At 45.2% G+C, this 16,157-nt stretch overlaps 1 protein-coding gene across 1 annotated transcript in view; it reads left to right on the forward strand.

The window, feature by feature from the left end:
• TECTA (tectorin alpha) overlaps positions 1 to 16,157 on the forward strand; it is a 91,220-nt gene that overhangs the window by 24,930 nt on the left and 50,133 nt on the right. The window contains 4 exon segments of the mRNA XM_054997615.1: positions 115 to 252; positions 752 to 917; positions 11,254 to 11,666; positions 14,029 to 14,602. Of these exon segments, the coding sequence (XP_054853590.1) occupies positions 115 to 252; positions 752 to 917; positions 11,254 to 11,666; positions 14,029 to 14,602 (1,291 nt within the window).

The following is a 16,157-nucleotide window of genomic DNA, read 5'->3' on the forward strand; positions in this document are numbered from 1 at the left end:
AAGCTAGAATCTCTTCTGTTTGGTGCTGCTATGCCACCCACGTCCAATCTTGTCCCTTGGTTGGCCAAGAGAGAAGCTTATCACTTCGTGAATCAGGCTTTATCTTTCAAACAGGTGAACAGCTTTCAAGCGGTTCTGACGACAGACGGGACCTCCTCTTTTGCCATGTTTAACTATGAGGAAATCAACTGGACCACGGGGACTGCAAGTGGAGGAGACCCTCTAACTGGACTTGGTGGTGTGATGGCTCAGGTAAGATGCTGAAGTCCTCTCCATGGGCTTATAGGAATTGGTGCAGGGTGGCCATAAGAAAAGTTTTCCAATGCTTTCTCCACTCCACATTGTTCCATAGCAAGGTGGTCGTATGAAGCACTGCGCATGCAGTTGGGCCAGTCTCCCACACCTTTCTTCCCCACTGGCCAGGTGAGCAGTGGATGGAGCCCGGGCATCTCTTACTCACAGCAAAGGTGTTGTCCTGGCAACCCTAATAGAGAAGTAGAGGGCTGGGAAAAATAGGGGAGTGGAAATGTGGAAAGGACTTCCGATCTCCATCCTTCCACTGCACACCAAACATGATGAGCTTTTAGCCTGCAGGCAAACAAGACTGAAAATCTGAGTGGATACCCATAATTCAGAAGTTTCGTTTTTGCTTCAACGTGATGCCAGTTGAGACAGCGTTGGGGGAGTGAAGCCAAGCTCGGAGGCCTGTTCCTGCATCTTCTGAGCAAGCCCTGCCATTTCTGTCTTCTAGGCAGGCTTCAATGGTGGAAACAACACCAACTATTTTAGCATTCCCGGTTCCAGAACCGCTGACATAGTCAGCATTGAAGAAACGACCAATGTCAACGTGCCTGGCCGTTGGGTGTTCAGAATTGACGGGAGGGAAATTGACCCAGCGAATGGTTGCAGCTCAAGGGGTAAGCAGTCTACAGCATGCTTCTCCTTTACTACCTAAATTGATGTACTTGGCACATGACGGTTCATGTCCGCACTATAAAATTAACCCGGTTTTTAAACCCATTTAACAAGTCATCATCAAATATACTGTAAAGTGAAACGTAAAAGTTCCTACTCAGACAGAAGATCCTAAGATTTTCAAGGGAAGTTAAAAAGATTTTCTATAAGATGTGACATTTCTTAATGAACGTTCATGCGTCCCTGTGTTACGGCGCATCTACATTTCTACAGCACACACTATGTTGACTTGGAAAAACTCATTTCACTTTTGTTCCTCTCTCGTGTGATCCTTTAGTTTTGCATCATTCTCTTTTTCCTACTATAGATCACCAACATGAAATTTATGCATTTTAACACTGGGTTTTTTTTTCATGCATAGGGTTGTTTTTCACAAATCCATTCTGCTAGCTCAGGCACTTTCCTCGACTAGAAAGAGCCTTCTAGTGGAAGGAAAGACTTGGGTAGCAAAGAGATCCAACCCATTTTGTGTGCACATTCTGGCATATAAATGGCATATAATATTTTTAGGCAATACATAAATGCAGTAAAAATAGCATAAAAGAAACAAACGAACACCAGCAATGAAAATGGGTTGATGATGACAACATGCAAAACAAAAAAATGTAGGAAAGAGTATTACCTTGTGTTTAATGGTAGTGGTTTTTCTGAGTGAATTCTGAGAATTGAATTCAAGAGGGATTCTGGAAGTTGGAGAGGTAAGCCATGACAGTTTGTGGCTTCAAGTCATTATTCATTAATGTTGTTTGTTTGTTGTTAGCAATATTAATTAGCACCAAGTATTTTGCAGTCATTAACGTGCAAGGAAGCACGGGACAAAAAACGGTTAAGAGTTTTCCACATTAAAAATCAATCACATTTAATATCTGTAATCTGCCTTCCCTTGTCACTTCTGTTCTTATCTCCAGGAGAAACAATTAACTAATTGCGGGGAGGGGGGGCTGATGTGCACAGCAACGAAGAGTGCTCTGCTGGTTTTAAGGCTAACAACTAAATTGTGGCATCATCTTTTGTGAGTGAGATTTTTGTGATGTGTGAAAGGGCTTTCCAAATGGACAGGTACTTGAATGCACAAGTACAAAGAAGGGAAATACAATTTACACAGCAAAGCCCAAAGGCCAAGAAAATAGACCCAGTTTGGTGTAGTGGTTAAGAGCGCAGGACTCTAATCTGGAGAACTGGGAATTGATTCCCCACTCCTCCACTTGAAGCCAGTTGGGGGACCTTGGGCTAGTCACAGCTCTTTCAGAGCTCTCTCAGCCCCACCCACCTCACAGGGTGATTGTTGTGGGGATAATAATAACATATTTTGTAAACTGCTCTGAGTGGGCATTAAGTTGTCCTGAAGGGCGGTATATAAATCAAATGTTATTGTTGTTAATGATAGTAGGGGTGGCATGCTTCTATGGGGAACTCAGCTCCAGTGGGAGGGTAGAGAACTTGCGTCCAAGTAGGGGTCACTGGTGATCCATTAAACCAGTAGGAAAGACCGCGTTAATTTTCATCAGACAATATCTGTAATGAGAGAGCCATTCCCAGTTTCATGGGATGGGGCAAGTGGACACGGTGAAGATGATGGGCAAAAGTTTCAGGACGAACCAAAGAAAATACTTCTTCACTCGACAAGTAATTGAATTTTGGGATTCATTGCCAATAGTCGTAGTAAGGGGCATGAGCATAGATGACTTTCAAAGGAGGTTAGACAGAGGGCCAAGCTAGAAGTGACGAATTACACTTGAATGGCAAGTGAATAGACTCACATGTATTCCTCCCTGTTCACTTGCACTCCACTTGCACTCCGCTTGATCACACATGATTAAGTGGAGTGCAAGTGAACAGGGAGGAACACATGTGAGTCTGTTCACTTGCCATTCAAGTGTACTTCGTCACTTCTAGCTTGGCCCAGAGTCAGGAAGAAGAGGTCCATCAATGGCTACTAGACCTGGTGAGAAGAGGGAACCTCCATAGACATACACAAAGATAGCAAACCTCTGGGTCCCAGTGCTAGGAGGTAGCATCAGGGAAAAGGGCCTGGCCTCTGTTGTTTGTTAGCCCTTGAGTGGACCACGATCTGATCCAGCAGGGTTCTGACCTTATTCTCCTGTTAAGGTTCAGTTTGGCAGTTTGCTAATTCATTCCAACTCAGCTGCTTCATAGGAATATGTGGTTGGATGTTAATGAACAAACACCTGAGCTGGAGGCAAACGTTGCATTCCTCTGCCCAAAGAAGCCGTATCTGGCACGGTGTCGTGCCAAACCAAGTGAGGATCAGTGAGGGGGGTGGATGTGTCTCCTCTTTAATGTTCTTTAACAGCCGCTATGGGGCGGGGAATTCATAGATAAACCTACAGGGGAACAGATACAAGAGGTGATGATGGAGTGTATACTCTGAAGTGGCCCTTTGCCCCCTGTTAAACATGAATTCGCCCCACTATATGCCCTGACCTGGATAGCTCAGGTGAGCCTGATCTCATCATATCTCAAAAGCTAAGCTAAGCTAAGCAGGGTTGATCTTGGTTAGTAATTGGATGGGAGACCTCCAACGAAGACCAGGATTGCAGAGGCAGGCAATGGCAAACCACCTCTGTTAGTCTCTTGCCATGAATTACCCCACCAGGGGTTGCCATAAGTCAACTATGACTTAAGGGCACTCTCCACTACCCGACTCTATAGCATTTGTTCACAATGCCTGTTTTTTGCCAAACACCTTCCTATGCCGACTGCAAGTAAGCATTCCAATTGCCTGTAAAGCAGGGATGTTTTCTCCCATGTCCCAACATACTCAGGATCTCCTGGGTTAGAGGTACGATCCCTGAAGATTCACTCCCAATTGGACATGGGGCAGGTAGGTTGTAGGAAGGATTATATTTCCTACTGAAACTGTTTGAAGCAAAAACCTAATCTAAAAGAAAACATACGCATGGAACAGTTGTAACAAAGAAAAAGAATAAATGTGTATAAGACCTAAATGAACAAAAGTAACCATTTTTGTACCTGACTCTGTAGCTCACTCCCCCCCCCCCCTTTGAAGTTCTATAGCAGAATGCACGGAGAGATGGAATTATTCCCATTATTTGCGGTTAGCTGAGCAAATTTATGGGTGATGCACTTGTAATTTGAAATTAACAGGGCAATTAAAATAGAGCCTTTGTTCTTTTCACTGCTACCCCTTCACTGGCTTAAGAACCTCTCATTTTAGACTTCTAAAATACCAGCACTGATAGGGGATTCTATTAACCTTCTCCTTAACAAATGCGGCGCTCAACTGATAACAAGCAAGTCTTGCCAGCTTATTCTGGCAGAAATGCCATCAGAGGAGAAAGATGCTCCAGCCGGTCTTAATTTTCTCAGCTTGTGAATTATGGATCAGAGACTATTCAAGACCACCACCCACTCCCCATTGCCGCCGACAATTCCTGCGCGAGGTTTGTGTGAGCATCAGTGAAGCCACGGCAAAGCTATCTCTGTGATCCCACAGGGACTTGACTGCATAGAGATTACAGCATTAACAGTTTGCAAATGTAAAGAAGCCTGTGCAGGCGTCCTTTTGCTCCCAAGACCTTTCTCTGTCATGAGGGAATATCCACGTTTCTGCCAGGTGTCTGCGAATGTCAGGAACTGAAGTGTACATCCTTAGCGTGCATGCGTGTGTCAGCATTGGACCATAGGCAATGGAGCGCTGAGGGTCTGCAGGTGGGTCGGTCAGGAAGCAGAATTTATTGTGGGCCAGGGCTGAGATGAGAAGATGGGACCAGAGTGCAGGCAAGCAAGTAGATGGAAGATGCTGGCAGTCTGAGAGGGGAGGAGCCGGGCCAGGAGAGAGACAAACACGAAAGCTGATCGCTTGGGGGAGATTCTGGGAAGACACCCAAACAAGGCCAAAGTCTGGCTATTGCTCAGAAAAGATACAGCTTCTCCCTGAAAATATTGTGGCCAAGGCTGGGGGAACCAATAAGGAGCTTACAGTCTTGGGTGCAAGCCAAGATGGGGTGGTGGGGCTGTGGGTCAGTGGCAGAACATCTGATTTGCATGCAGAAGGGGTTCAATCCCGGATGCGTCCATCTAAAAGGCTCATTTAATAGCTGATGTGAAATACGCCCCCCCACACACACACCTGAGACCCTGGAGAACCACTGCCAGTCAGAATAAACAACACTCACTTGGATAAACCAACGGTCTCCCTCAGGGTGAGGCCGCTTTATTCATGGAAGATGGCCGGTTTTGTTTCTTTCTCTTTTTTGTGTGTCATAGCTGTCAGAGGTCTTCTTGATCCACTAATTTTCATGGCCGCCATGGACGATTCTTTATTTCGCTGCCCTGCTGATAGACAGTATTGAGCCAACCATTGGGTTTGGTAAGGAGGAGGAGTGAAGTAAACAAATCAAGTAGATTACACAGGCTTAGAAGTGCTTCCTTTTGTTGCAGATTGTGAACTAATCACACCTTCTGTCCAAAAGAGAACACAAGAAGTTGGACAAGAATGCCAATTATTTTTCTGGCTACATTTGACTGACTCTCTCTCTCTCTCTCTCTCACACACACACACACACGCACGCACGCACGCACGCACGCACGCACAGAGAGCAAGGCTCCTGTGCTTTTAAATACCTTGTGATAAGCAGGAGTTCAACAGGTAAAGACAAATTGGTAAAATCAGCTTCTGCCTTGTCAGGCTTTTAATGGCACAGGAGAGTACCTTGTGGACTTGCTTTGCTGCGCTGTGTATTACCCACATAAAGAGCAGAAAAAAAGTGATGTAGGATTCTAAACAAAGATTGGGAAAGGAAGACTCCTCAAGGTATACCGTGTACCAGTTGAATCGCTGCCTGTTGTTCAGCCTTCAAAGCCACAGGAGAGGTTTCCCCCCCTGATTTAAGCCCAATGTTGCAGTGTCCAAGCATAGCCCCCAACACCTGTGCATTGTGCAGGCTTGCATAAAATCCCCCCCTTCAGTTCTGAGAAGGTAGAGGGGTAAAACCTGCATCTGATAGTGTTTGAGCCCTATGTGTTTATTTACAAGCGTGGCCCATTGTATTAAATGGAACTTAATTGAGTGATTCTGCACACGTTGGATAATGTACTTCCAATCCTCTTTATAGATCATTTGGAACGGATTTTTTTGTGTGCGGAACAAAAAATCCACCTCAAACTATTGATAAAGTGCATTGAAAGTGCATTATCTAACGTGTGCGGAATCAGCAAGTGTTAGGTAAATGTGTGCATTTACCCAACAGACCTCCTGAACCACAACTGCTAATGCAACGCAAGACAATGCATCTACCTGGATTGAATCAAGACCTAGGCTTCCTGTCTCATTACCCACCACCCCTCTCAATATCTCACCCTATCCAATCATGCCTGCTATTGCCATATACCTGCCATTGTCATTCGGCATCTGAATTCACTTCCTTCTCCAAGATATAAGGACAGATAGACCCACATTCTAGCTGTATCTTTAAATGTGAGCTGGGACTCACAAAAGCTCATACCCTACCACAAATTTTGTTCATCTTATAGGTGCTACATGCTCTTTTCTACAGACCTTCTTAGTCTGAGTGGTGTGGGAGTTTAACCATTTCTCCTCCACACTCACTTGTTATTTTCACTTGTTATTTTGCTGATCAAAACTGAACACTGGAAGAAGGGGTTGCCTACCTATTTTTCTCTTCTTGGACTCCTAACACTCTAAAGGGCTAAATCCTCTGCATCTCCCTCCCCAAATAATGGAGAGAGGCACACAGCTGCTATTTCCCTTTAAGAAATGTCAGGGAGATCCATCCCCCGATTCCAAATGTTGCATCGTGTTTGGTCCTCGATCTTGTAAAGATCCACTTCTCAGGCCCGCATTTCATGTTCTGGCCCAGCACGCTTTTCTTCTTTTTACTGTTCTTTCTAAGTGCCTTCCTACAATCTCTCTCTTCTGCCTCTCTTGGCAAATCTTATAATCAGTTGTAAGGATCCTCGTATACTTTGCTTTTAAACACTGCCAATTGGTCAGAGTTACTTGGACTGCAAAGACAGAAGAGTGCCAAATGTCCCAAACACATAATCTTTGTGGCTCTTATATAGAAAACAAATTAAATCCATACACTGAATATCAATTTTTAACTTCTCCGCTTCTTGTCTTCCTTCCCACATGCTCCAGCTGCCCTCCTATCACCTTCTTTATGGAGAAAAAAAACCAAAATCTTATTGCAGTGAGAGATCAGATTGCTCCAGTGAGCAAAAAGAATTTTTGCAGGCAGGAAAGGAACAAAGTCCAGTTAGTTCAAAGCAAGGGAAGGCAGGATCACTAATCCTGTCTGTTTTATTCACATTTTTACATTGAGTTTCCACCACACTTGAAAAGTTATGGCAGATGGGTACAGGAGTTGCTAACTTCTATGTGTGGTCTGGAATTTTCTTGGAATTACAACTGATCTCCAGACTACATAGTGGAGTCCCCCTGGAGGAAGTGGTGGCTTCAGAGGCTGGCTCTGTGGCACCACATCCCCCCTGAGCAAGCTTCTCACCCCAAACTCCACCCACTCCGGGCACCACCCTCAATTCTTCAGGAGTTGCCCAAGCCAAAGTAAGCAACCCCAGATGGGTAGAGTCACATTTTTAGTGCATTGCATGGAAACGCTTCCTGCAGATGAGAAATTTAGCACATCACGATTCTAGCTTAGTCCTTGGCGTGCTGTTCTGTTATGTAGATGTGACGGGTGGCATTTTTTAAAAGCCTGGAAATGCTGTACCAACAGCTGAAGGACTGTTAAGGGTTAATTTCTCACAGACACAGAGAGCTTTGAGTGAGAGGCTACTCCAAGGCATCTGATTGGATAGCATGAGCTGGAAAGAGGAGGGTCTGGTTTTGAGTCCTAGCTGTGTGGTGAGTTGGAGTCCTCACAAAGAGCAGTTTCAACACCGACAGGAGAACTGGGGAAAGTTGGCATGGAAGTTTGGGAAGTAGGTGCAGACTCCCAGTCTGGCTGGAGAAAGGGGAGAGATATTCTAAGGAGAGACTTTCCCTACTACGTCAGTTTGGTGTAGTGGTTAAGAGCCCGGGACTCTAATCTGGAGAGCTGGGTTCGATTACCCACTCCTCCACTTGAAGCCAGCTGGGTGACCTTGGGTCAGTCAGGGCTCTCTGGAGCTCTCTCAGCCCCACCCACCTCACAGGGTGTTTTGTTGTGGGGATAATAATGATGTACTTTGTAAACTGCTCTGAGTGGGCATTAAGTTGGCCTGAAGGGTGGTATATAAATTGAATGTTGTTGTTGTTACCTAGTCAAACAGGGAGATAGCTCTGGAGAGTGGAGAGATCTCTGGTCAGGTGTGGTTGGAAACTGCCTGTGGAGACCTTCAGATGACTGAAGGAAAACACTGGGGTGTGAAGAGGATTGGGGTACTAGAAAGTGGGTACCAGCATACTCCAGAAGAGAAAGAGAATACTAAAAGAAAGTGTACCAGAGTGTTTGGAGGGAAACATGGGAACAAAAGCCTCTAGACATAAGAATTTAAGTATCTGTGAAGAGCATAAGAACTAAAGTTGTGTGTGTGTGTGTTGAATTACCTCAGAAATTTTCAACCCCAAATTTCATCTCTAAAGTAAATAACATAGTGGGTTGCTTTTGAATTTTAAAAAGGCCTCTGGTGCCATTTCTGCAATTTAAGGACTAAGAAGAAGGAAAGAGGAGGAGGGAACGTCATAGTAGTTTTAGGTCAGTAGCCTTGTTGGTCTGTAATAGAAGAGCAAGATTCAGGTCCAGTAGCATGTTACAGAACTTTCAAGATGGAGCTCCGACTCTCAAAATCTCATTCCCAGGAAATCAAGTCGGTCTTTAAGGTGCTACTGGACCCGAATCTTGCTCTTCAGCGATGTGTCTTTGTTGGATGTGATTGGCTCGTCATTCAGTTGCTGCCAGTACAAAGACTGCTGCAGAACTGTTAGGGATGTATGGGCCATTCATTCTTGGTGCTCCTGTTTCATCTCTCTCTTTTGTGCCATGTCAGTAACACGGCTGGTTCTCTGGCCAAGCCACCCAGGCAACTAACCGCTTGGGGCAGCACAAGGAGGGGTGCTGTTGCACCCCAAGGATTCAGCTTTCTGTCAGCTCTTGGTGGCATGGGAGGTGACTTGGCTTCCCCTCCTGGCTCTGCAGTGGTGGCGATGAGCCCCGTGCCAAGCCCCTGTGCCAGTGTTTCAGGTTAGATTTGGACCCAACTGGTGGCAGTGTGGACCCAAATGGAGATGGAGATGCCTTGCTTGGGCAGACAACATTCCTTCTAACCCTGTCAAAGGCCGTTTCCACACTGTCTATAAATAGCTCGAGACTCACGGAAGGCTGCTGGCTTCCTCATGATTTTTGATGCCATCTGTTTACAAAACGCCACAAACGGTGATTTATGGCGTTTTGTAGTCGGATGGTGTTAAAAATTGCGCAAGGAAGCCGGCAGCCTTCTGTGAGTCTCGTGCTATTTATAGACTTTGTGGAACTGGCCTTAGACTGATGAGAGCCAAGCTACAAGTGACGCCTGACACAGGTTGGACACTTGTCAGCTTCCCTCAAGTTTTGATGGGAAATGTAGGTGTCCTGGTTTTACAGCTTGGCTCTCCATTACAGCTGCAAGACCAGGATGCCTACATTTCCCATCAAAACTTGAGGGAAGCTGACAAGTGTCCAACCTGTGTCAGGCGTCACTTGTAGCTTGGCTCACTACTCTTCAAGGGAACTGAATAGAAGGGAGTATGCCCAGAATAGCAATTCACACAGAGGTACAGTAACAGGCTCCTGGACAGGAGACTGTTTTGTATAGGACTCTTCTATTATTTGATTATTTCTGTTGGCATGCAGGATGGGAGTGCCTTTCTATGCTTTCCCTTGAGTAGGAACTTCAAAGGCCTTTTTTTTTTTAGCACACCCAATTTCTTCCAGCTAATATTTTATTTAGAACCAAACAAGCATACGTGACATTCGGCAGCCTGTGACTGTAATAAAGAATTGTGGCTCAGATTGAGCTACTTGATGTCTAATTATCGTTAATTCATATTGCAGGAAAACGAGCCATACCAAGCAATTGCAAATTAATGCCCCTTGAGTTGCACACATAACTCATCCATTGTTATTAGAATTCTGTTACGGCAGTGTTGGCGTATTTGAGATGTAATTCACGCCACACGGATGTAGTAATTTGCAGGTACCACAAACCCTTCGCTGCAGCTTAATTGTGGTCAATGCACTGTGATTTGGAATGTGTTTGCTCCCCACCCCCCTTTGCGGTGGTGAGTGCAGACGTGACACCAAATAAATTCCAAGAGCTTAATCGCTTGTCTGCAATTCAGTGACTGGATGGGGGAAAAGAGACTGAATTAAAATTTCTGAGCCACAATTCTGAAAGGAAGAAGGTACAGGAAAGCAAACAGAGAGATTAGTACTGGGCTGAGGAGGGAGTAGAACAGAGAGGAAACAAAAGACAGCCAGCAAGCAACCAAAATTTCGATATTTGAAACTGTAAAAGTGCCCTAGCTGAAACAACTGTGATGCAACATCATCTGCATAGGATGTGGTTGTGTGTGTATGTATGCATAACCTTTGCAATGTTTAATCGGTGCATACATTAGTAACATGGGGAAGGGAAGATGCAAATGAAATGAAGGAATTGAAAACTGCTGCATTGGCTTCAGCTCTTGAATTTATTTTTAGAAATTCTCCTAGCTGAGGCAGAATAAAGGAGGAATGGAACAGAGAGCAGAGTGGACATCAGGACTAAAGAAACACAGCGAAATAATCCACTCATCCCTAAAAATGCCAGCGTCGTCATCCCAACCTTCCTAAGAATTTCACAATTATCTCAGCTTGACACATTTATAATGCCAGTTTGCATAACAGCCTGTTGGAATAAAAAGTTTTGAAGTAATCTTCCAGAGGATTAAAGAGAATTGGCATGGCACATTTCCTTTGGGATGGTGTTATGCAAAGGGGGCCACCTCAGATAAAGCCCTGCTCCTCACAATGGCTGCCCTGGTTTTAGATGGCCATGAAAAAGCGAGCTCTTGTTTAATGACCGAAGCATATGGAGGGGGGAACCCACAGAGGAGAAGAGATTCCTGAAGAATGTATGTGAAATGCTTTAGAATTTTCAAAATTGTATCACGATTCACAAATGCTGGTGGTTGTGTTTTTTAACAGGCCGGATTTATTTTCCAGGCTAAGAATGAACAGTGATTAGGGATTGTGTGTTTTGATTTGTATGCAGCATTCTGTGCTCTGAAAAACATTTTCCTTTTCTTTTTAGGCCAGTTTCTCCGTCAAGGGGAGATATTTTGGGAAAATACCAACTGCTCCACCAAATGCCGTTGCCTGGATTTCAACAACGAGATCTTCTGCCAGGAGATGTCCTGTGGCCCGTATGAGCTCTGTGAGACAAAGGACAAGTTCCACCAGTGTGTACCGGTGGAAAGCAGCACTTGTGTGGTGTTTGGAGACCCCCACTATCATACCTTCGACGGCTTCCTCTTTCACTTCCAGGGTTCTTGCTCCTACCTTCTAGCCAGGCAATGTTGGCCAGGATCCAACCTTCCCTTCTTTAGTGTGGAAGCCAAGAATGAGAATCGAGGTAGTTCTGCTGTCTCCTGGCTGAAGGACGTAGCAGTGGAGGTTTATTCACACAAGATCATCATCCCCAAAGGCAGCTTTGGGAAAATTATGGTGAGATTTAACTACTTCATTATGGGGAGAAACCACGTTTTTTTTCAAAATAGCAAAGAGTCCAGTAGCACCTTTAAGACTTAGTTAGTCTTAAAGGTGCGACTGGACTCTTTGCTATTTTGCGACTACAGATGAACACAGCTAACTCCTCTGGCTCTATGACCATGTTTATTTCGTTAGTTTAGAGTCGGGAGCTGCAGAACGGGGACGGTGCAGTAGGCTTGCTACTTTAGGAGAGAAGTAGAAGTCCTTTATTGTGAAGGAACTCCGTACTGGGACAGAAAGGTAGAGAAAGGATTGTAATTATCTGTCTAGGCGAGGATGGAGAGAGATCACAGATAACGTGTCTTGCTTTGCCCTCATGGCAGTTAGAGAGAGAAGAAGGAACCCTTGAGAGTGGCATTCTGGGCAAACGAGGGACAGCAGCAGAGAAAGCAAGAGGGACAGGTACAGGATGCTGGATTACTATCTGGTTTGCGAGCTCTATTCCCCCCTCAGAAATACTGGTGCGCTCTTCACAAAGACACTTTGTCCAGTCCTTCACTTCCAACGTATTTAAGAAGTCTTCCTTCATTTAGGGAGCCTTCATTTATTTAACAGCAGGGCTGGGCAAAAGTGGCGTTGGCTGCTTTTTGCCAACCTTTTCAGCTACAGGGAAAAACTGTTCCTTGTGGCAGTTTGAGGGGAGGCCACTGTAGCCCCCCAAAGAATGGGCCGGTGCTTCCTGAACAGCTTCCTTGCTTCTCAGAGACATCATCATGCGCTTAAACCTCAGTGGCTGAATGGTGCCGTAGTATCGTCTTATTTAGTACACCATCCATGACCGGTTGGGATCATACCAGAAAAAATGAAATTTAAAGTATCAAAACTGTGTGGAACCATCTGCTGTTTGGAAAAACTGTCAGTGAATTAGGTTGCCAGCCTCCAGGTAGTGGCTGGAGATCTCCCGGAATTACGACTGGTCTCCAGGCCACAGAGATCAGTTCACCTGGAGAAAATAGCTACTTTGGGGGGTGGACTCTATGGAATTATGCCATGCCAAGGTCCTTTCCCTTCCCAAACCCCACTTTCTCCAGGTTTCACACCCCAGATCTCCAGGAATTTCCCAACTTGGAGCTGGCAACCCTACAGTGAATAGATTTGGCAAAAGGGGAACCTTCTAATAATTATGCCTCTCCCCTCCGAAATATTTACCCCTACCCAAAGCTCTGTTTGGGATCTGAAGATAAAAATGAGCAAACATTCAACATTTTATTGAAGACTTAAGACTTCGAAGGGCAAAGCTCTAATAAAACGTAGCTTTTCGAACACCAAAAAACAGTTGCTTTCTTCCATATTTAGTTGTATTTTAAGATGGAAAATGTGTCCTAGCCTCCACCAACGGCTCTTCTGAGGTTTCTCTGAATAATCCCGTTGATATCCTGACAAAGTTATTATTTTATATTAAAATATCTACCCATATAACCTTCATCTTACCGGGGAGTCTGAGTTAAGTCTTATAATCAGAATGGTACAAAACTGCTGCTTCATTGTGTCCTTCAGAAAAGGATGGCCTGCTTGTATCCTCTATTCCAGGAACAAATTTCCTGATTCTTCGTGGCCTTACCCAAAAGATGCCCCACTTGAGAGCTGTCTCTCCTTGGGGTTTACATGCAATATATTAATGTGTGTGCATTTACATATGTTATAAGCGTGTGTGGGAGGCTGTGTCCGTACGCATGTGATGCAACCATCTAACTAAAGTGCTTCATGAAGAGGCTGTTTTTTCCCAGTTTACTGTCTGGAACCTCCTTCCAAGTACAGAGATGGCTCTCCTTTCCTTCAAATACTAGGTTTCAAATGGTGCTTTCTAATTATATTCCAAATCATTAGGATTATATCTATAGTTGCACATAGGGTTTCCAGCCTCCTGGAGGTGGCTGGCGTTCTCCCGGAATTGCAACAGATCTCCAGGCCATAGAGATCAGTTCACCTGCAGAAAATGGCTGCTTTGGAGGGTGGAGTCTATGGCATTATACCCCTGCTGAGGTGTCCCCCCTCCTCATACCTCCCCTCTTCAGGCTCCACCCCCAAAATCTCCAGGAATTTCCCAACCCAGAGCTGGCAACCCTGGTTGCTCACCTCCTGGTTTGCGTACAAGTCAAGGCAGTGGAGGGTTTCGTTGCTGTGAGTTGAAATGTTCTCTCTTCTATGAGTATCACTGATTGAGCTGGGGCTGGTCGCTCTCTGTGTGTGGTTGAGCCACATAAACTGTCCTGAGTTCTTTTGAGAAAGGGCATAAAATCCATATGTTTTGGTTTTTTTCTATGTTGCTTGGTTCCCCCCCAGTCCTCTTAAGTGGCATTTTGTTCCTCTCCCACAGGTGGATGACTTAGTCATGTCTTTACCTGTTTTCTTGGAACTGGGGGCAATAAAAATCTATCAGAGTGGCATGTCAACAGCAGTAGAAACTGACTTTGGCCTTTTGGTGACCTACGATGGAGAACATTATGCTGCTATTTCTGTTCCGGGCTCCTACATCAACGGTACATGTGGGCTGTGTGGGAACTATAACAAGAATCCAGAGGATGATGTACTGCGCTCGGATGGGAAATTGGCCACGTCTGTGCTGGATCTGGGAGACAGCTGGCGCGTCTACCATCCTGAATGGAAGTGTTCCTCAGGCTGTTTAGACAACTGTAGCCTTTGCGATGCCGCAATGGAATCTCTCTATTTTGGCTCTGATCACTGTGGTTTCATCAATAAGACTGGAGGCCCCCTGTGGGAATGCAGCGCCATCGTCGATCCCACTGCTTTTGTCCACAGCTGCGTTTATGACTTGTGCAGCATCCGAGACAATGGCACAGGAGGCCTTTGTCAAGCCATTCAAGCATATGCTTTGGTCTGCCAAGCCCTTGGGATACCTGTTGGAGACTGGAGAGCACAGGCAGGCTGTGGTAAGTGTTGTGCCCTCTGGTGAAACTGAGGAAGGATACCAACCTTGGAGAAATTCATTGAGTACTCAACTGCCAAGCCCATCAAACAGTCTTGAGGTTTCCATTTCATGGTACTGTTAGCTCATTAGTCCCTGAATTGGTCACTGGCATATGTCTGAGGATCTTTCAATCTGTCCATCAAAATCTCCTGGCATGAAGGGAAGGAGGGATTTGTCAGTCTGACTAGGAGGTGAGCTCGTGGGGAAGCTAGTTGGACTTTGGCAGATTAAAGGTTGACAGAATCGGGTTAAAATGGCAGCTTTGGGAACTTGTTGCAAAATCTCTCTGGTTGGAGAAAAGCTATGCCAGGTTGCCATGTGGACTTACCCAGGCATTAAAAACACCACCTGGATCCTAGAAACTTCCCAAAAGTGTGCAGTGATGCCTTAGACAGACAGTTTCCTGCCCCAAGAAGCTTACATTCTGAAATTCAACTTCAATGATCTATCTGTATGCATATAAAGACAAGTGTCCTGACTGACTCATCAACGCCCAGCACAAACCCCTGGAAACATGACATTTGGGGACAACATTCCTTTCATGATGTAAACACCCACCAAGAAGGGATTTTAAGAAATTCACCTCCTAAGGGGGTTTAAAGGGGTCAAATGTGTTTTTCCAAAGGAATACAGCTTCCCTGTGTGGCTAGCAGGCTGCTGCCTGCTTGCACCCCCACCCACTGCCAGCTTGGCCACTCTTCCCTGATTGGGCCAGCCTTTCAAGGTCATTTGCATATGTGGGCTGATTGGGGCTCACAACATTCCACACCTCATTCCCCCCACCCCCGAGACAGTTGGAACACAGAGGTCATTTGCATACGCAGCCTGATTGGTCCTCACCCCCCACATTCTAAACAGTATGCAGTTGCTATTGGAAGCCATTGAATGTGTCCTGAGGTCAAATGCCCCTCCCCGTCTTCCCCTCAAAGTTCCTTAGGGATACCAATCTCCTTGTGGAGCCTGGCTTTTCTGTGTGGCTGACAGGGTCCTGCCTGCTTGCACCTCCCCTCTCTCTGACTGGTCAGCTGTGGAACTCTGTGTTCTGAGGTAAAAATCAGGTAAAGGAAACTGCAGACAGTTGAAGAAAGATGGTACAAGACTCCTGGATAGGGATAACATGCTTCGCTTTATTTAAACACCTTTGTGAAGCTCGAGTACTATGCTATTATACTACAAAACCAACTAAAACACACACACACACACACACACAAAATGTTACATACCCATAAGTATTATAACTGGGTTAAAAAGTAGTTAAATACTGTAGTGAAGCATGAGTATCAAGCTAGTTTTCTATATTTTTATTTACCTTATTTATAGTCTGCCTTTCTCACTGAGTCTCAAGGCGGATTACACAGTGTAATAACTAAAACGACCTGTGTTGGGGGGGGGCACAAAGAGGTTAACACAACGAAGGAGAGCAAGGAAACTCACTGGCACTAGCTTAGGTGAAGGGAAAAGATGAATGAGGTAAATTTATTGTAGGATAAGTGAGTTAACTAAGAGCCTTGCTACAA

The sequence above is a fragment of the Eublepharis macularius genome, chromosome 14, assembly GCF_028583425.1.
Source record: "Eublepharis macularius isolate TG4126 chromosome 14, MPM_Emac_v1.0, whole genome shotgun sequence".
NCBI lineage: Eukaryota > Metazoa > Chordata > Lepidosauria > Squamata > Eublepharidae > Eublepharis > Eublepharis macularius.